Source organism: Harpia harpyja, chromosome 3, assembly GCF_026419915.1.
Source record: "Harpia harpyja isolate bHarHar1 chromosome 3, bHarHar1 primary haplotype, whole genome shotgun sequence".
Classification (NCBI taxonomy): Eukaryota; Metazoa; Chordata; class Aves; order Accipitriformes; family Accipitridae; genus Harpia; species Harpia harpyja.
Window position 1 is genome coordinate 15,349,550 of NC_068942.1, and position 21,183 is coordinate 15,370,732.

A 21,183-nucleotide genomic window follows, 5' to 3' on the forward strand; every position below is an offset into this window, starting at 1 on the left:
TGAAGTGCAATGCTCGTTGCTATTGCTGTGTTTGCTCTGCCTGTGTGTTTCAAGTGTAATGAATGTAAATAAAATGTTATGAGGGTAGTAAGTCCTCAAGTTGGTGAGCCTGGAGTTCTTCTCCAAGTCTAGGGGGTTAACTGGGTGTTTCCCTGACTTGGTAATGTTAACTTTTAAGTCCTAGAAGGAGAAAAGCATTGATCTGTACCAACGTTTGTAACAGCCAAACCCTGTTAAATTATATGGCAGTTAACCTAACATCCATTATTGTAATGGAGTAATTCATAAAATATTTATCCGTTAGCAAATTAAAAGCTAGAGGTATAAGTGATGATTGACAAGGTTTTATGGAAAATACCACCATTCAAACAAACCTGATAATTTGTTGATGAAAGCAGCTGTGTGAATGTATTGTTAAACCACTCATTAAATAGAGGAATTGGCTAATTGGTAATCAGCAACGAATCCATATGGCTTGACTCTGATTTCCAGGGGATTTCCATCCTGTGTTTCTCCATGGCAGTGTTGAACTCTGTTGGTAGTCTAAAATAGCATTTTAATGTTTAAATACCTGATGTTAATTGTTGTGAATTGTCATGTTGTTTCAGCTCTGACACTCGCGTAAGAAGGCTTACCAGTCTAGGTGAATTCACTGTATCCAGCATGAAAACAGCAAATAAGTCCTTGGTGTTTGATTAAACTCTGATTTTACAAGCTAAAATATATTTTAGAGGGAGACTGCAGAGTTAGACAAAAATAGTGGAAGAGTAGATTTGAAGGCCATAGTTGGCAGAACCCTTGTGGCTCTGGGGCTTATGTCTGCCCTTCCATGTCTCAGATGCTCTCTTTGTTTCTGTTTGCATAGGCTCATAGAAATGTTGGATGTTAGGGACCTCTGAAGGTCGTCTACTCCAAGCTCCCACTTGAAGTGCCAGTGTCCCCAACGCTAGATCAGGTCAGTCAAGGTTTCAGGTGACTCTTGGAAATCTCTAGGGATGGAGATGCCACCCTGGAATCTCCTTTCCCCTCTGTATTGTGTAGGATCTGCATAATCAAACTAAGGCTGTGTAATGTGCAAGATAAAAGGAATAAAGAAAGGTGATGATGAAGGGCAAGTATGACTTGAGTGATGAAAAAATAAGGAAAGGAGAAGGTTTGAAAACTTGGATCTTGAAAGATGGACTTCAAGTCCCGTGCTACTGTTAGTGTCATTGAGGAATGCCTCCCTGAATGTGTCTGCTTTTAAGACCAGCAGCTATGTCATCCTAAGTTTCAGCAGGAGCAAAGTCTTGGGAAGGTTAATACCTGTTTAGTTGTAGCAGTGGGAGTTTTTGTGCAAGCAGAAGCCTTGTGTCTCTCTGGCATTTATTTCTATTGTATCAGTTAAACCCAAGAAGCAATACTAACTAACTGCAGTGAAAGTGTCAGAACCTAAAGCTACTTTGTCTGCTTGAAGGTTTTTGTAGGCTAGAACTGGTAATAGAGCAGATCAGAATATTTATTATGAGAAACTAATTCATGCTCTCTCAGAAGTAGCTCCATTATTGTAGGAAGTAACAAGAGGAATTCATTGCAGCCCATAGGTTAGGAACTTAAGTTTTTTCTACTGGAGAAACTATTAAAATAAAGTATAACAAAATCACGACAAACGTGGCGGGGGGTGTTTCCTATTAAATATCAAACTTACAAGCCTAGTGATTTATTTACAGTTTGAACATTATCTTTGCAACAAAAAGGGATATAAGCTTATGTGTTTTTAACTAAAGCTTGGATTAGGTATAATAGAGTTTGAATTTCTGACACAAGATCTCTGACAGAAGGTGTAATTTATGCAGAGACCATCAAAGTTTCTAAATTTTGGATGTTTTGTCTTCTGGTATCTTCAATTTTTATAATTCCAATGAGAGTCATATGAAATATTCCTTAGCAATCTCTGTGTTCTAGAACAGCTACAAAGTGTTGATTTCGACTTACTTGTTAATGAAAGAAATGAGATGTTTTTGTGAAAGTCTTAAAATACTTTTGAGTAGTTCATCCATTTAAAACTATTTGTTTAATGTCATCTTGACACTTGCAGATTTTTCTGAGATAAAGATAAATATTAAATTATTGGTGGAAACTTGCAGGCCATTGTCAAAATTGGCTTTGGGGACTGTTTAAAACCGTTTCAAACATTAACTGTGTTGTACTTTGCTCCATTGTCTCAGAGTAAATGGCAAGAACAAAGCATGTTCCAACTTTCTAAACTGAAACAGAGTTTTCAAGACTGATGTTAATTTAATAAAACCCCCTCTCTATACTGTTCTCACCCCCAAGGATTTTTGCAATTAATTTTCAAGGTAGAATTGTTTTTTAAGACTGCTTTAGTGACATTAGCCTCCTTATGCCATGTACAGCATTATATAGCCTTCTGTGTTTCTTAAAATGTAGTCAAATATCTCTTTGTACAAAACATTGTGTAATATCTAGGTTATATACAGTATCAAGTCAATGTTGATGAAACAGCCTTGATTCTCAGACTACCTCTGTTTTTTTAATACTGCTCTCTAACTCAACACCTAATTGGTTTGGTCTCTTCTGGATTTGCACAGATTTGATTCAGAAGTAACTTCTTCAGAGTGGTTATGATTAATTTACTTTAACCTAATCATGTTTTCTGTTAGTTAACTGAGCTGACATAAGAGCTGTGGTCTGTAGGCTTTTCATTGTTGAAAGGAATTATTTCCTGGTTTACATGCATAAGGTTTTGACAGTATTCAGACTCTCACCTGAAAATATGTTTATTTTTCACTTAAAATGTGTTTTTTGCAGGTTCTTGAAAGTTTGTGGCTCTGAACTAGTACGTCTAGAGTTGTCTTGTGGCCATTTCCTCAATGAAACATGCTTGGAGGTCATTACTGAAATGTGTCCAAATCTTCAGGAATTAAATCTCTCATCATGTGATAAAATACCACCTCAGGCTTTCAACCACATAGCCAAAGTGGGCAGCCTAAAACGTCTCATTCTCTACCGAACAAAAGTGGAGGTAGGAACAAGTATTTTTAACCTTTGCAATAAATACTTTCAATCCTGATAAAGTTGTAATTTTTTTTCCATTAATGAAGTAGTGAATTAGAATTTTGCATGTAAATTCAAAGGTAAATTCAGAAAATTCGAAGATAGTTTCAAAAGCCATAGGATATTTTTATTTTCTAAATAGCTTGTGGATTTAACAAAAATAAATAAAAAGCCTCCATGTTTTTACTTGCATGGAAAATTGGTGACTTTTCACCAGCTGTTTTAAGCAATGTAGTGAAATCACAAATGTGAAATCTTTTCTCTTGTTTTGAAGTGTACTCCAGTCAGACTGTATTTGGCAATATAATTGGGAAGTTATCATGTTTAGTAACTTACTGTAACTCTCAACATTCTTTCCTTTAGAGTGCCTTGCTAATTACTAGATTCCTACTGTCTTTGTATAGTAGTAGTATGTGAGACATGGAACACAAATTTTTTAAAATGCTTTTCATTTACAGTGTAAAAATCGCTTCTTTATACAGTTACTCAACTGCCCGAATCAGGGTTGTTATTGTTTGCTGCAACACATTTCCTATCTAAGATGGAATGGTTTTACATGCTACAGGTTTCTCCACTGTTGTAGTTTACTACATTTTAAAAATGCTGTATCCTAGTAAATTCAGCAGTTTGAATCAGAACCAATTCCATTCCTTCTCACTAGCTACATTACTTATGTATTACAACTGTACTACTCTGGTTTACGTGGAAGCTCTCATACTTGTGCTTCTCTTGTTGCAAACACTACTGCTTAGTAGGCCTCCAAAATGGTGGGGGGGAAACATGTCTCTGCAGTTTTTTCTAGCTTTTAGCTCCAGGTGAACATTTTAAGAAGAATTTTCTTGTGTGTGTTACTTCTGCTTATGCTTTTGATACACAGAAGTGAGGTTGTGACACTGGATTGTGTGGGGTTGTTAAGCTGTAGTGTAATAGAAGAACTGAAGCTGGAACGGTAGGTTCTGTCTACTAGATGTCCAAGGGTTGTCTGAAGTTACAGTACCTCATTTCATTTATAAGCAGTTCACACCTAACACACATGCTACAAAGTTAGTTGCATCTTGTTGTCCTTTTTTTTGGTAAATCACGTGTACGTTTGTGACCAAGCTAGCTATCTGTAATTGTGATTTCATAATGCAAGGTAGTCAGATTAAAGGGTAGGCTACCTGGAATGATGGGCATTTGCTGTGGGGCATGCAGGCAGTCACCATGAAGCCAGTGCCCCTCAGTAACTTGTTACTTTATGGTAGTTGCTCTGTGTATTGAAGCAGTTATTATTTTCTACAAACTAAAAAATAAAATAAATTGGTGAGCCCTGCTTTTAAGTGCCTTTTGTATAGAGCTGAATCAGTGGCTTGGGTGTATCTGTTCTGTTTCTAGATCACTAGTCTTTCTGTAAATCTTGGAGAAATCTCCTAACCTCATTTTGACTGTGGGCTCTAATTCACAAGGCTTTTTCAGATCCAAGAAAGATCATTGTATCAGAGGTAAAGATTGTATAATTTTATTTTTTTCTACTGTTGATCGATCATAATCTTCTTGATTCTACTCAGATAACTTCTAAAATTTGAGACTTCATGCTTGTAATAGTGCAGCAGCTGAGGTATACTCTGAAAATGATTGGTAACTGTCACTTCTCAGCTATCATTTTGCTGAACAGAGCTTGAAATTAGATTGAATGTAGATGGTAAAGATTTCCTGACTTTGAAGCCCTTACATTGTGAAGATTCATTTCCGCTTTTCATGTGTATGGACATGCATCTGCTTGTAGCTGACAAGAACATTGATTCGTAATCAAGCTTACTTAAGATTGTGCTTCTATTTTATACATAAGTATAAACAAAAGACACTGTTCCTAACAAACCATGGAAGAGAAATTTCTAGAAATTTAAATAGGTAAATTGGTGAGGATGCTTTTGTGTTATTTGTAAATATGAAACCACTTAACATATACGTTGTGCCTCACAGGTGGAAAAGTAAAAGGGAAAGAATGAAAAGGTAGCGTAGGATTTGAATTAGAGGATTAGAGTTACAAAAGTCACAGATTTGTAGAAATAACATTACCTTTCTCAACATTAGCTTCTCTTAATGCAAATCTTTGGTTTTCTATACAAAATAGGCTGCCATTCCTTCTGTATTCTTCAGCTGGTACAGAGATGCTAGGTAGTAACTGGTATCTAGATGCAAAAAAGGCAGGATGGATTGATCAAGCATGCTCTGAAGTGATTTAGACTTCTCTGAAACTTGTCAATGAACTGTAATACAGTAGTGTTCTTGATTTTTGTGAAATTTCTGCTACTACTGCATCTTCATTGTTGGAGTTTCTAAGGAGCAAACAATGGAACAATGCTAATGTTTAATCAAGAGCTTGATGTTGTATTGTTGCCAACTGGACCTGCTCAGAGAAAACAATCTGAGGCTGTGAATCTACTAAGGAAAACTGCTGACTCATAACAAGCATGTGATTATTAAGAGAAAGAAAGAAGGGCGAGAAGAACAGAGCTGATGTGTGTGTTATGGTCCTCTGTAAAAGTTCTGTCTCAAAATCCAAAAAAAAAGAAACCAAAAGAAAAATTCGTTCATTCCATTTAGCCCATCATCTTCCTAAATGAATCAGTGGTTTGCTTTTTTTCTTAAAAATAAACCAAAGAACAAACAAAATAAAGCACCAAGTCTCTTGATCTAAATTTTTTTCTCGCATCATATTCTAGAATGGCAAATGTACAGGTCCTACCCTAATTATCAGTGTGTTGTCATTTTTTGTGGCAGAAGGATGGCATCCCTGTTCATCCTGTGTTAACCACCTTGATATAAAAATGGGGTAATATGTTTCTGATATTATTGGAGATTTTGAGGTAGTTGCCAAAATGTGAAGAGGGAATGAATATGCAGAGAACAAATCCGTAAAGTTGACCAAAATCAGTTCTCCAATGGAATATCATAATATTCTTTTTGTACTGCACAATTAGAGGCAGTCTTTGGAATTGAAGCATAGTAAAATTAGATCAAATTAGGAGGGAGACTGCCTTTTATGCTTGTAAACAGGCTGATTAATTTATTGTTACAACTGACCAAGGTAAACACTTAGGTTGATTTAAGTGAAGTGAACATATTTTTTAAAAGGGGCAACGCTAAAGAGAGCAAGAAAAGCAAAATAGGACTTAATGCTGTAATTGACTTTTAAAGGAGGGCCCTTCTCTACATGTTATTTGTGATGCCAGTGAAAAAGGGGTCATTTTCCTACTCCACAGTTGTCAGTCTCTGTTGAAAATGCAGTGTTGTGTTAGGGCACATCTGGGTAGATAGCACAACTTGCTCTTTTGGTTTTGAATTTGGGCATGTGATTAAATAACATAGGATATGGGATGAACGTTCTCCATCCTTTTTATCAGTATGTGTTAAAGCTGTTTCTGTTTTTGTATGATGCTTTATAAAGTACAGCATTAACACTTTAATAAAAGAAATAGTATTTTGATTAAATAAAACCAAACTCACATGTACCTGCCCAGGGGTAGGATTTCCTTACTCAGACTGTGTCTTGCAGTACTCTTGCCTTTTATTTTATTGTTTTTTAATGCTAAAAAAAAAAAGAGAAAATTTGCTTTTAACATTAAATTTAAATTGTTTGTTGTACTTTTTCTGTTTGTATGATTACTGTGACACTAATGGGATGAATTCTGAGAAAATACTCTGCAGAAGATTGACTACTGTTAATGATTTTTATGTGTTAGATACAGAAAAACAGATTTTGAGGAAAACGGAAGCTTAATAAAATTGACAACATATTATGTAATCATCTGAGCATTTGTTATGACAGTTTCTTGTTATTTTAGCTGTTTTCTTTGAATAGGTTTTGTATTTAAACATATTCCCATTGTCTCTCTAATCAAAGCTCCAATTTTTAAGTGTACATTTTTAGCGAAATGGACAATTCTGGTGTTCTGCTACTTACTGCACTGCAGTGCTGTTTTGGAAGATAGCTGTACCATCTGGAGGAGTTTACGGTCTTTGGTCCTAACCCTGCTGATTCTTAAGGCCATATATAATGTTATTTCCTTGACTTACTGAGTGCAAGTTTCTGTGTACAAAATTGGTTTCAAACCTCTGAATTGAGGCTTCCAACACCCTTGAATTATTCAAACCTCTCTGTTACAAGAAGGAAAGTCCAGTGACTTTCAGTAACTTGTTCCAGGCTGAACAAGCAAAAAAAAAAAAAAAAATATTGTCCTGCATTGCTATACTCCTCCCCACTAAGTGCAGCTCATTTTTCTGGTGCTTCAAGTTCATTGTTAAAGGTGCCATTCTTAAACATTGTTCAATTATGTGTATGCTTGAAATAATTTGTAACTTGCTTTAAGAAACTAATCTCAACTTTTTATAAATGTAATATCTGCTAACTCAAGACCACTGTTATACTTGTGGGATTTTTGTGCTGGTGGTTTTGGTATTTACTGATACATGACTCCTTAATATTTATTCATTGAGAGTGTATTCACAGCATAATTTAAACACTTGTTGGCATTGATACATTTGAAGAATACAGTGAACAATGGAGGTATTATTGTATACTGTAATTGACAGTGCACATCTTTATGGTTTGAGTATGAATATTATCTTGATTTAATGTTTATCATGAAGTATTCCATCCATATAAATAATGTAGCCAAAATTGTATTTTAAAGAAACCGAAGCCACAATTACAGTAGGAGAACTTGACAGTCTCCTTATTGCTGGGTGTAAATTTTAATGTAAGATTCTGTATTTCATGTTGCATGACATCTGGATTCTTTATAATGTGCGAAGAAAAGGTTTTTAAAGTTTTTGTATTACAATTATAATTGAAATAAAAAATGAACTAAATTTAAATCAAATTACAATGGACAAAGCACACATTTTAAAGCAAGTGTTGTATTTGTAAATTTTACCTCTGATACCTTTGACCAAGAGCAAATTTGGAACTTGGGCACTGTATGAGAGGACACTGGAAACTTTAGATACCAAGAAGAGGCATAAGAATCTTAGCAGTAAATGTAACAGCTCTTATTTTCTTATGCTATGAGCAATGAAAGAGTTAATGCTGCCATAAAATTGTTCTACAGAGTTTTCAGAAATAACCTGTTACGGGTCGTGTTACACTTCTGAGAGTCGTCTGAGGTTTTTCAGCTTGGATGAAATTTCATTGGCTTGGGTACAAATCTTTAGGATTAAGAGTTGCAAGCAAACAGTGGAAAAAAAGTGAAAACCTCTAGCTAGAAAGTGGATTCTTGTTAGGAGGTTGAGCTGGTGACAGATAATCATGCAATACAGGGCCTTGATGGTGCCCTTCTGATCCCGTGTCAGGCTCATCGGCTGAATTTGGTCATTTGAGCCTGTAATGTGAAGAGTGAGGGGGAAGAATGAAGGTGTAAAACAGATTTGCAGACATAAGGGAGGGTGTAATTTGACCAAATGAAGCAAACCCAAAATACAGCAATTGAATTAACTACAGAGACTATTACTTTCATCGAATTTATTCAGTAATTGCCGTGTTCCTGTGTCCCAGTCCCTGCTGTGTCCCTGGCACTGCCAAGTAGCTGTGGAGAACAGAAAGGTGCCCCTGTACGTCCTGAATCCTAGCTTGCAAATTACACTGTGCCGATTTGTGAGGAGGCAAGAATTTTGACTTTTGAAAGGCTACATCTGCACTCAATAATAAGGTTCATTCCACTTTCATTTCTGTGTACTCTTGTTCTTCTCTTACCTGATGCTCATACGGTGTTCATATTGCATGTTTTTAAACCTGTGTCACAAAGTTTGGAGGCAAAAGTTTGATCACTGTCCAGTTCTTATCTCAAAGGTGGTCCAATAATCCGAGTACATTGGGGTGGGGGCAGGAGGAAGGAAGGGGGGAGCTGATTTTTAACAAATATATTCCGATTCTCACCCTTTTCATCATGTTTCTTTCAATGTTGTATCTTCCAAGGTGATAGCTGATGGCTGCTTGAAGGGAGAACAGCCTTCCTGTTCTAATGCCAGCTTATAATGTACAGGAAAATGTTTCTCCTGCCATATTTATTTTGAATCTATCAGTGACAATTGTTTGCATTAATGTCTCTATCCAGAAGGCATCACTTAAATACACTTGTGATTGTGGTAATAAAGGGCAGTGTGGGGGGTTATCCCCTTCTGCAAACATCAGTTGAGAAGGTGTGAGACTGGCTCCTACATCTGTTGACAGCTTTTTTCAGTCTGGCTGGAGAGGCCAGCGGAGCTGGAGCCAGCTGGGCTGGGCTAAACAGTCTCCAGAAGTCCCTTCCAACACTCAGCTCTTCTGTGATTCTGTGACTTGGTGGTGATGGCACTAACTGAGGACTTAGCCTATGAGCTTTAGTTCTCCTGAGCTGTGACCGGGGCAATGGCCAGTTGTGAGATGCACCGTTTCTGTGCGCCACACTTTTCCCATCAGTAAAATTCGCGTAGCAGCAACTTTCTCATTTTGTAGCTGTGGTATGAGGATAGATATGCAGAAGACTTTGAGATTCTCTGATCTGTATGGTACTATATAGGGTACTGTACGTAGGGGTGTGTATAGGGACTTAAAATGCTGTACCTTGATAACATGCTTTTCTAAGTTGCAGGAAGTTCAGTTATTTAACAAAGCTCAGCCTTTTTCCTGTGAAAAAGTAGAGGAAAGGATTGCTAAAGAAAGCTTGCTTATAGAGGTATAAGCATTTCTGTGAACTAAATGATTGGAGACTTTCAGTGGTTATCTCTGTCTGGGACTATATGGGTATCTTGTTCTTCCTAAAGGCCACAGAAACTACCTTGTAAAGGATGAGGTGACCTCTTCTATTTGCTTCCTCGTGAAGTGGCACCAGTTAGCTCAGGGAACTGAAGGACATAAGCATAAAACAAATTTGGCCACCATTTAGTTCTAATTTGGCATGTGATTCCCTGCCATTTTCTGTAATTGACATTTTCTGTAACATTTCATTTAACTGAAAACTAACATACGGAGAAGTGAAAATAGAAACCAAAAGAAGGTGAACAACTTGAATAACTTTGTAGACCTCTGGATTAAATTTTAGTTTCCAGAAACAGTATATTGCATATTTTGTGTGTTATTGAATGTTCGTGTACTGTCCCAAGATGGGTTCTTTCTGTCAAAAATAAGATACTGAGGATAAGTATTTATCCTAAGTAGTAGTCTGAAAGTGAGTACTTTCTGGGAAGCCAACAGGTATGAAAACTTTTCCTGAAAACTAAAGCTAGCACTGTATAAGTATCTAAAATTCATTTTGTGTTCTTTAACTGGTTAAACCAATGACTCTCATGTGTTTATAAGCACACATACCATCTCATCTCTCTCAACCTCTCAAATTCCCTGGTATCTTTAACATAGTTGTTTCAAAGTATCATAGTACCCAACAAGTATGTAACTGAAATGGTCTTGATGCCTTAAAATGTCATTGGGGGTGGAGGGAGGGGAAAAATAAAAGACCAGATGCATATTTTACAGTTTCTTTACTGGAGCAGATTTAGATAGGAATTTTATTTCACCATTACTATACCTTTTGTTTCTGCATTATTAATGTATTACATTCTTCTTTCTGTGAGAATAATTGCTTTTGGGGACTATTGTAGGTTGGTTTTTAAATGCTGAGGTACAATACCTTGAAATTCATGAAGTAGATTTGTTTACCTTGTTATAGGCAATATTGATTTGCCCTGTTGTACCTTTCAAAATGAACGGTTTAATAGAAGTTTACAGAATTCTGGCTTTGCATCTGATGTGTTTTTTAATTACTGTATTAGAATAGCAGATGCCAAGTAATTTCTGACATAGTTCTTTCAGAGACTGTGCCAAAAAAACCCCCACACCCAAACAGTTGATATTTGGCTTTCTTTTTGTGCTATATAATGCCAAAGGAAGAAAAAAAAATGTATTCTGAATTTATATAGATTTTGAATTACTTTTGACAATCTTAACAAGATTACCTTTTACATTTGCATGAGGTGTTTGTAATTACAAATATTTGTAGCAGTAGTGGCACTCAGATTGAAATAAAATTGTCTGCTTTCATCTGAGGTTTTTGTTGTTCGGTTGGTTGGGGGTTTTTGCCACAGGTAGTTCTAGTATGGTAAAACCTTTTTTGGTGTGGTACATATGAAACAGAACTTCACTGGCTTAACATGAAGACTGTGATAAATTATAAATGTATATTTTCAAATAGTTGATGGAAGACACCAGTAACAATGTTTCTGCAGTATTTTTGCTGCTAGAAGCCAAAATGGGAGGGAAGAACTTTGTTGCTGAGCGGTGTTACTGGTGGGGGCAGTATTGGTTGTTGGTTTTTTATTTTTTAAGGAGTCTTACTAGAACCTCCTTTTACCCAGTTTTACATATGGAAATCAATTGCCATTCCAAAGATACCTTAGTCACATATAGTAATAGCTGTAGTCTTAAAAAAATGAATCAAGTGATGTGCTGCCATCAAGATTCCTTGCAGTTGTTATTCACTAAGGTATTTCTGGAAGTCCTAAGACAGAGTTAACATTTAGTTAAGAGTCTCAGTTATTTTCCCTGAAATTAGAAGTAATTTGGTTCATTTTCTGAAATATTTTGGCAAAAGTTGTATCTGTCAATTTGTAGTAAAGTGAGGGGACGCTGCCGTACAAAAGAGGACAGTTCGGGATGTTTCCTGTGGTTATTGTTTTGAGGAGGGGCTCTCTCCAAAGGCTCGGCCGTAGACCACAGCAGCCTTTTTCTGTCTGAAGGGTTCATGTTGAGAGACGTGGGGCTCGGCAGGAAAACTCCTCCTGCCAGCCCCTGCGTGAGAGTGCCTGCCCCGAGAGAGGTGAGTGGGCTTCAGGGCAGCTCGCTTTCCGGGTGGTGGGGCCGTGCTCAGCTGCAGCAATGCTCTGCTCTCTGTTACTTCTTTGGCCGTTGCTCGGGCTCTGCTGCCAGTCGCCTGGTCTTTTGCTTTGCTAGCTGTCATTATTACCTTGTTTTTGCATCCTTCACCTTTGATTGGTTTGTCTGATTTTGAGGAGGATAGTGATAACGATGGAGGTGTAACTGCCCTGAAAGAGGCAGTGAGGGTGTTACCCTTAGCAGGTTGCTGTCAGGCGTTTGGTCTTGCAGATGAAGCAGCTGAATTTGGTTAGTGGTAAAGCAGTATTTCTTGTAAGAATTCAGAGTGGGTGCGTGTACATAGGGACTTAATGCACAACACTGAAATACCCAGAGACCACATACGATGTGGATGATGTTTTGAAGCCAGCTTAAAAGCCATCACATCTCTCAGGTGATGATCACATCATGTGTGACCTGTCTGTACTAACCAGCGTGTATTTCTTAGGTCCCTGCACGTGTCCCCACTGTTACGTTAATTCTTATAGGGGAAAACTACTTTGCTGCCTGTGGGATCACTAACCATTGCACTTTTCAGAAACACATCCTTGGTGAAAAGCAGGATGTGACTGTTGTTAAGTAGGACGGGTCTTACCAAAGGAGGCTTGAACTGTCGGTGTGAAATTTGGAAGGGGATAAACTTGTATTCGCTAGTCTGCCCTTCAGAAAGTTTGGCCTCGATTCTGGTAGCCAGGCTGTTCTGTAAAAAATTCCATGTACCCTTTTGAGTCAGATTACTCAATCCCAATAAATAACTAGTGTGAAATGATTATCTCAATGTCAAGTGGTAAGTACCACAGGCATGATTTCTTTTCTTGATTTGCCAAGAGCTTGTTTGTAGTTTTCTTAAAGCAAGTCATGGTTTCCTTCCTATCTGCTTTCCCATCGTCTTGATAGTCAGCTTTTGGTTTTACCATGAGGTTCTTCATGTGTGTATGTTGAGCATTAAGAGGTTTGGTTCTACTTGTGATAACTTTGCAGATCTTTTTTACTATTATTTTAAGGAAGGAGTTCTTAACCTGTTGGGCATGTTAACTTGCTAATTTCTGTATTGTCTTTACTTTGTGACTGCATGCAGAAAAACATGATTTAGACTTCTCATGTCTTTTGTATGTGTGGTGTGTCTCACTTGGTTCTTCAACAGGATAATTCTAGTCTGTGGCATGCTGGAGGCCTTGCATTACCTATAAGGAAAATTCCCAAAGTCATTTTGTACACAGTAATGTGTGTGCAGTAATACTTGTGTGCAGGATAAGGCAATTGCGCAGGAAGGGCGTTTGTCTCCGCAGCGGCAGAAGTAGCATTCATGATGTGCGTGCTGAAGTTTGAGATGTTTTGAACTAATCTGTTCCCACAGTTGTGTGTTTGTCTGGCTGAGTCACCTGGTCCCAACCTCCCTTGCTGTAAATTTAAACTTTTGGGGAACAAAAGGGAAGCTCCTGCCCAGATCATGAACAGAGGAACTTTCCTGTGCAGCTGAAGGTTCAGCTTCTGAGAATATGGATGCGATTGATGGGCTGAGAGAAACATGGAAGATTTCATTGACCTGGCCTTGGTCTGTAGTTCTCCAGTTCTCCTTTCTGTCTGCTTCTCAGGTTCCAAGAATTTTAAGGAATTCATTCAAAAGTCATTAACTATGACTTTTATTAGGAAGACAGAATATTTAAAGTACCCTGCAGAGTTACCTCCTTATTACCACATTCACCCCTCCTCATTCAGGCAAAGCTGAATTTTCTGTCTTTGATTTTCACTCAGATTATTAGTTGTTACTAGATGGAATATATCGTCAGGTGCTCGGGCAGATAAACAGGCTCCAAAAATATAACTGCATGGTATCAAATGTATACTGAGTGTTTGGTGTCCTATAGTAATTCCTAATTGCTGTATCAACTTTTAGCTAAATGTGTTGAGAAATGTAAATTCGATTTGTACACAAACAGCATGTGGCAGCTGGTGATTGGGTACTGGATATTCAGGGTTCCACAGTTCGTTCTTAGCAGGCTGATCAAATGTTTTGATGCTTTTCCTGTTTGTCTTATGAAAAGATGATTGTTTGTGGAATAAGCTTGTCTAAATATGTTATCCAGTACAATTGTTTAATATAGTCCTAAAGACCCTGATTCTAACCTAAAAGCAAATATTTTTTACAATATTTTAACATAGATCTGTAGAGTAAGATGAAAATGCAACCTAGGAATGTGGGTAAATACTGTGATAGAACCTGTTATTAAATGTAACAACCTAATAAATGTATATGCAAAGGCAACTCACTGCAAAGGCTCTTCAAGATGTATTTTTTGATGGAGAGATAAGTAACTGAAATATGAAAAAGAAATTGTGGTCTTTAGGAACGTTGTTATATTAATTCTTTGATATTGTGGAAAAATGCAATATTCTTGTTGTGGTGAGCTTGCAAATGTAGGCATGTTCCCTGATATCTGCCTGCAACTAACGTTATATAAGTATTTGAACATAAGCGGAGACAACAGGGTTTGGGGGGGATAGGGCAGAGAGGGCTAGAGATGAGGTTGTCATTTGGAAATGGTAAGAAAAAATAATACAAATTTGGGTGTCCTCTCATGTAATGCAATTGGGGGGGGGTTATTAAAGGAATTTTTTTTTTCTACACCTAACTTAAATTTTTAATGTTAAAACCCCCAAATTTAAGGCCTGCATAATTAATTTTTTTCTTGGACAAAGAGGTTAACTGGAGAATTAGTAACTCTGTGATTTAAAATCAGAACAAGCAAGGGAAACCATATTTAAAAAAGGGAGGCAGCAGTCTTTAATGAGACTTTAAGATTACTTTCAGCATTCATTTAATTGAAAATTTTGAAGAAAAAATTGCAGGAGAATAAATGTCTTGTAAAAGATTCAGGCTCTCAAGTTGTTTCATTGAGAGGCTGGAAGAATTCCTGACTTATGTCAGACATGGTTCTTCTGAGAAGGGGGGAAAAAACAGCCCGTTGTTTGTTCCCAGCAAACAAAAGTAACAATTTTAAAAGTAGTTTTTAAGATTTCTCTATAAAAATAAAGTTTATAAAAAGGTGCAGACTGTTTCTTCCCTATCCCAACCCTAAAAGTAAAACTTTGTTGTTTTTCTTAAGCTCTTCCTTTAATCCTCCAAAGGCACACTGTGGTGCACTTATTTTCATGCCTTTTATTATAGTGCAGCCTTCACGTGATAGCCATATTATAGTGCATAATTGGTATTTTTTTAAAACTTTTGTATTTTTTTTTTAATCTTGGACTACTTGACAATGAAGCTGCAATGAGTAAATGGTCAAATGTTTAAAGTGCATCTTTCACAGGTGAGACACATCTGGCACAGACAGAAGGGTTTTCTGTTTGAACAGATACTGAGCTCAGGCTCTCTGTTGGATGCTTTCCTCATCATACTAACATCAGAAATTATTTGCGTTTCCTGCTGGATCATGAATGCAAAAAAATCCTGAAACAAGTCAAGCAAGACTCAGTCTTGCCAAGTGTATTACTCTGGCACCAGTATTTGGTTTCTCCACTGATGGGTGGTCTGTTCAAACCAGCAACGCTCTTGCAACACCTAAGTCAAAACTTATGTGTGATGTCTAAGGTCTTTACAAAGACAGGTAGGATACAAGTTAGTCCAGTATCAGCTATTTAGTTGAAATATACACAACACACAAATGTCTTCCAGGCTGGTCTGTATCACAGAGTGGAGGACTTTCATGTTTGGGGAGACAGCTTACTGGTCTCATGTGGACTAAGTTAGGATTTTAAGCGGTAATCTCATCTCTTCTCTCGTCCAAGGCAGGATCAACTCTCTTGATGTCCCTTCAGACAGATGTTTGTCTGACCTGTTCATAAAGACTTCAGAGACTCTTCAGGCAGTCTGCTTCCCTTTTCTGAGGTTTAGGACTAACTGCCATGCCCTAAAATATTTCTATCATCTGCTCTGTAAGGTTGTGTTTAGCAGCAGTATCATATCCTTCTGATCAGTTTGACATCAGAGTCTTCTCTCTTAAAGCAACTCCTGCACTGTATGTTTTCCTCATCTGAAAACACCTTTCCTGGGAATGGAGGACAGGGTACACCATTTTATTTGGCCCCTTTGGACTCTTCCTGTTGTCTGTGCCATCTTATAAAAATGAGTATTTTAGTAGGTTTTGTTTTGGGTTGGATGGCAGAAGGAATTTAGACCACTGAAGCCATGCCATACATTGCTCCACAAAGAAAAAGTAATTCTTACCTTAAGTTTGTTTCTAGAGTGGGTTGTTTTGTTTTGGTGGGTTTTTTTTAATTTTGGGGTTTTTTTTAAATCATCCACTCTTTTCTCAGTCTCTGTAAAGGGAAGCAGGTTCAAAGCCAAACCTTACCTTTGGTTCAGGGAAAACTCAAAAGATCTCCAAACTACACGTCTTGGCTACTAGGCTCAAGAATGGTATTACATGGGTAGTTTTGATTTGACTGTCTCTGGCTGAGAAAGTGAAATTAAACTCTCTTCAGGTTAAAGCTTGCTGATCCAGAATTTAGGTGGCCTCTTGGTAACATCTGAAGTTTGGCCTTCAGGTTACAGCTTCAGGGTCGGGTGATTGCCTTGCTCCTCTCCTTTGCTTAAATAGGAGTGTTATCACTCATCTTGTATTGCAAGTCAGAGAGATGAATTGTACAGACAGATGGCTTGAAACAGACAGGTTATTACAATGATAGTCCTTCTATATGTAGTGCATATAGATTCTGTGGGCTGCCATTCTCTCCTGCTATTTTCATGTCCTTTGCCACATGGATTCTCAATTGACTGTGGCACAACTAGGCACGCATAAAGGACTTTTCTTCTTTCTTGACATATGCAAACCCCACCTCAGTTACAGAAGAACAGACACTGCTTCTGAAAGAAATCTGAGTTGTGTGTGGGCATGTATGTGCCCCAGAAGAGGAATTAATATAACCGGTATAATTACTGTTGAGTAAGCAGTTGTTTACTCTTGGGCTGGACTTGGCACGATTTGTGATGGTATGACATGGTGTTCTACCAAGCTCCCTTCTATTACCCACATTCCTAGTGCTTTTTTTAAAGTTGATTTTTTTTTTAAATAATTGTTTAAAATAATACTTTAGGTTTTATAGGTTGTGAAAAGACCCTTGAAAACGTGGACTCTGCACATCAATACAGTAACGACTGTCTCAAATTAGAGAGCGACTAAAAAAGGTATTCTGAGCGATGTGTCAAATTCCTGTTCAAGTTAACAAAAGTAGCTCAGTTATCTAATCAAGATAACTATGAATATCTGTCTTCCTACCTATTTCACTCCTCTCTGAAGAAGAGGGAGTGTGGAATTGATCTCACATCCTACAAGCTGTTCAGAGTGACTGTTCACTTTTGCACTGTTTGTGTCAATTAAGGAAAGATATTGCTGCTTCCCAACCTTTAAGGCCAGTGTTTAAATTCCAGTCTGGAAACCATTACTAAAAAACATGGTGGAATGCAGCAAAGTATTCAGCTTTCCTGTGGAGTCACCTGAATACCTGCAGAAACCCTGTTTAGTACTGTGTGTGTGGTCAGGGACTGATTTATTTAGCTCTGATATTTAAGGTTTGTAGAGAGGGGTTTGAGGATTTAGCTTTTAATTTGTGCACCTGAGTAGGTTCTAAAGCTCATAGCTTTCCCTAAGTTAAATAGTAAAGACTATGTCTCATTCTCTTGGAGTAATTTGTTTATTCGGGGTTAATGATCCAAATGTAGCATTTGCTTAAGTATGTTATTTAAAACGTATTGGATATTTACACATTTACTAGCTTTAAAGTGTTCTTAAGTGTTACCTCTTTAATAATGACGTCTTAATGCTCTTGTGTTTAATTCCCTAGCTACTTTTTTCTTTAAAAACATGAATGAAAGTAAAGCAAGTGAGCGGACAGTGACTTTTAAGACCTCTGCAAAGATACATGTGAGGAAGGCTTACTCATAGCATCTACTTTTAGGCTGCCTTTGGGAAATCAAATCTTAGAAGGCCAAGTTGGAAGCTGAGGTTCTATACATGTCAAGTGTTGGGTGTTTCTAACTGCTCCCTGGAGACACCTAAATTAGATGTCTGAAATGGTCTCCGTGAATACCCCATGCTATGTCCCTGTTGTGTATCTGCCAGACTTTCAGTGCAAGGGATCAGATACTTCTTCATGGCGGTATGACAAAGGGTCATGTTCCTGCCAAGTTTCGTTGGAATATAACAAACAGAGGAAACTGTAAAGCATTTAACTGTAAACTTTCTGAAAACAATTTATAATATTAAATTTATATATATATTATATATATATAAATTTATATATATAAATTTATATTTCAAAAAACCAGTATAAATTATAATACCCACGCGTACAGATATTGTTGACTACTGTTGTTGTAGGAATTCCACTTATTAGCAGTAGATTATTTTGTCCCTTGTATATTGCTTGGGTTTTTTCTGCTAGAAACTGTTGTATATCCTGTAGAAACCCACAGACTTTTATTGTTAATACATTGTGAAACTTACTCCCATTTTCAAGCTTGTACAGATTACAAAGTCCTAACAGTGATGAATGTTTTAAGTATGATGCACAGCTATTTGTGATGTGAATCCCAGACTACGTTCTTTCTTGCACAGTGTGTATTTCCAGCTACAAAGCAAAATATGGCTACAGAGAATGCAGAAGAGTCTTTTCTGTATCTTTAGAAGCACAAATAAAAACCCTTGAAATTTCCCTTGTTGTGGAACAGAACAGCCATGTACTTTACATTTTGTAAGATGCATCTGATGTTCCAGTCCAGTTTCAGGCTGAGCAATGTGCAGTACTTTCTGAAAAGAATGGCCATGTTAAATGGCAGGAACACGACTGTAAAATACACATTGTATCTGTTTCAGTCTGCATGCTAGTAGTGACAGGTGCTCAATGGTTGTCAGCATCCTTGTCAGCACGGAGACTCCTTTGACATTAAAGTCCCCAGCTCGGTCCTGATGCTGCGCAGCTCTATTGGCAGTTCCATCAGGCTGCAGCTGATCGGCGAATGTCAGAGCCTCCGCTGTTCTGCTGGTATGTCGCCAGCCCTCTGTGTTTTCGGGCTGGTCTTGCCTGTTATTTGAACTTGCCATACTTCTTCAGCAGCTTTCCTGTGGGAAATGAGCGGATAGGTCATGGGTATGTAGGTATCTTCAGGGCAATGCAAAACCACATCCAAAGTGACTTGCATCAAGGTTTGTAACGATTACCGTTGCTTTAAGCCAATCAATGGGTAGAGTACCCAGGGACTCATTAAGTGGCATTTGTGGTGTCTGTAACAGAGCTTTGAGCTGTATTTCAGGAAATGTGGTGACAGCCTTTAATGTCTAATTGACCTCTTCTCTTTGTTTCACTTTCCATATTTTCTTCTGATGTGTTCCCCTGTGGCAGCAAACAGCCCTGCTCAGTATTCTGAACTTCTGCTCGGAGCTGCAGCACCTCAGCCTGGGCAGCTGCGTCATGGTGAGTACTTACACCGGGGGGGGGAGGATGCACGCACACTTGCTTTGGAACTCAGTCTGGGTTTATGTTTCACAAAGACGTGTTAAATGCTGGGTTGATATTGTACTATACTCTCTTGAAAGGTCCAAGACGAATGCAGCTTAGTCATATACTTAAGGGTTACGTACTAGTTTAGCAGGCCTAAAACATAGCTTGTAGGCTTTCTCCCAGTTCTTCAGCCTTTTCCTAAATTTGGGGGCATTCTTTATATGCATAGTCACTTTTTCTTTCCAAAACTAATAATCAAGACTGACTTATTTTTATTCAGACCAGGTCATCATGCCTAGAAGATTAATGCTTGTGTCTAACCCTACAGTAATAACCACAAGAGAAATATTTTCAGCAAAAGCTGTTTGAGTCCTGGACTTGCTGGGCATGCTCATTGGTTTAAAGAAAGAGAATACAGGGACAGCAGCAGTCCCTGCAGGGCACTCGTCTGAGCTGTACTGCACGTGCGCGTCAGAGCTGTGCGTGGAGGGATTCTGGCTTGCTGCTGTCCCTGCTGGTCGGCACGCCAGGTCACTCCTCAGGGAGACTTAGCTGACCTTCCTCCTAGGTCAGGAAGGAAGGGACAAAGCAGAATTGGCTCAGCCTTCCCTGCTTTGACTCATGGACAGAAGAGGAAGACAGCGTGACTAGGTTTTTCCAACAGTCCTTGTCTTCCTGTGGTTTCTGATGGTGGATTTCATTCCTTCTGCCTGTGTGGTGGGACCCTGTTTCAGTCCCTTTGGCTTGCCCAAGGTAACTCATAAGACTTCCGTAAGAAGATGCAGCAACTAATCAACCCAGAATGGAAATAAGGACAGTCTTTGGTCTGCACGTGCTTATGGTTGCAGTGCTTATGGTCATAAAAACAGTTTTAATCTTATCTTTTAAAGGAAAAACAACTGTGCAAAAAAGAAGGGCTTTTCAAAGAAAATAAACTTCTCACTGCATTTTCACTGATCCTTAGTATTAAGTGAATTTAAAAGTACCTATGTCTGGGGGTTGATAGAAAAATTTTTATTTTTGTCTTCTGTAAAAGTAGACCTCGCTGTACTCTACAGTGAATAATTTTCAGAGCTCTTTAGAAATGACAAATGCTTAAGACGGATCCATAGGTGCGTTAGCAAGCAAATCTTGAAACACCTATGTATGTCTGGAAAGATGGTATACATGACAAAGTGTTTGCTTTCCTTGCAGATTGAAGACTATGATCTTATAGCAAGCATGATGGGAGCAAAATGCAAAAAGCTTCGCAGTCTGGATTTGTGGAGATGTAAAAACATAACTGAAAATGGAATAGCAGAATTGGCTTCAGGCTGCCAGCTTTTGGAAGAACTTGATCTTGGCTGGTGCCCTACATTACAGAGCAGTACGGGCTGTTTCACAAACCTTGCACGTAAACTCCCAAACTTGCAAAAGCTCTTTCTTACAGCCAACAGGTCTGTGTGTGACACAGACATTGAGGAGCTTGCGGCTAGCTGTACGCGTTTACGGCAACTGGATATATTGGGTAAGAAAATGGAGGAATACTGTTATTTATCTTACTGTGTCTCAAAAGCCTTGCAGTTAAAAAGGAGTCCTTAAGACAAAACTGTCTTCTAGACATATTTTTAAATAAATATTTCTTAAAATTATGGTTTAGCATATGAAAAAAACCGAGGGAAGTTTTACTCACTGCAGTGAGTTTCTGACTCAGAATCCAGTGGATTTACACCAACCATGTAATTTGACTGCTTAGTATG

The 21,183-nt window shown here is 38.0% G+C and overlaps 1 protein-coding gene across 7 annotated transcripts in view; it reads left to right on the forward strand.

The window, feature by feature from the left end:
* FBXL4 (F-box and leucine rich repeat protein 4) overlaps positions 1 to 21,183 on the forward strand; it is a 63,704-nt gene that overhangs the window by 32,343 nt on the left and 10,178 nt on the right. For all 7 annotated transcript variants that reach the window (XR_008234301.1, XM_052781456.1, XM_052781459.1 and 4 more), the window contains 3 exons: positions 2,812 to 3,025; positions 19,346 to 19,417; positions 20,639 to 20,951. Coding sequence is in view for 6 of the 7 variants with exons in the window: in XM_052781456.1 (XP_052637416.1) it covers positions 2,812 to 3,025; positions 19,346 to 19,417; positions 20,639 to 20,951 (599 nt within the window). In the remaining variant the exon portion in view is untranslated. The remainder of the gene's footprint in view (positions 1 to 2,811; positions 3,026 to 19,345; positions 19,418 to 20,638; positions 20,952 to 21,183) is intronic.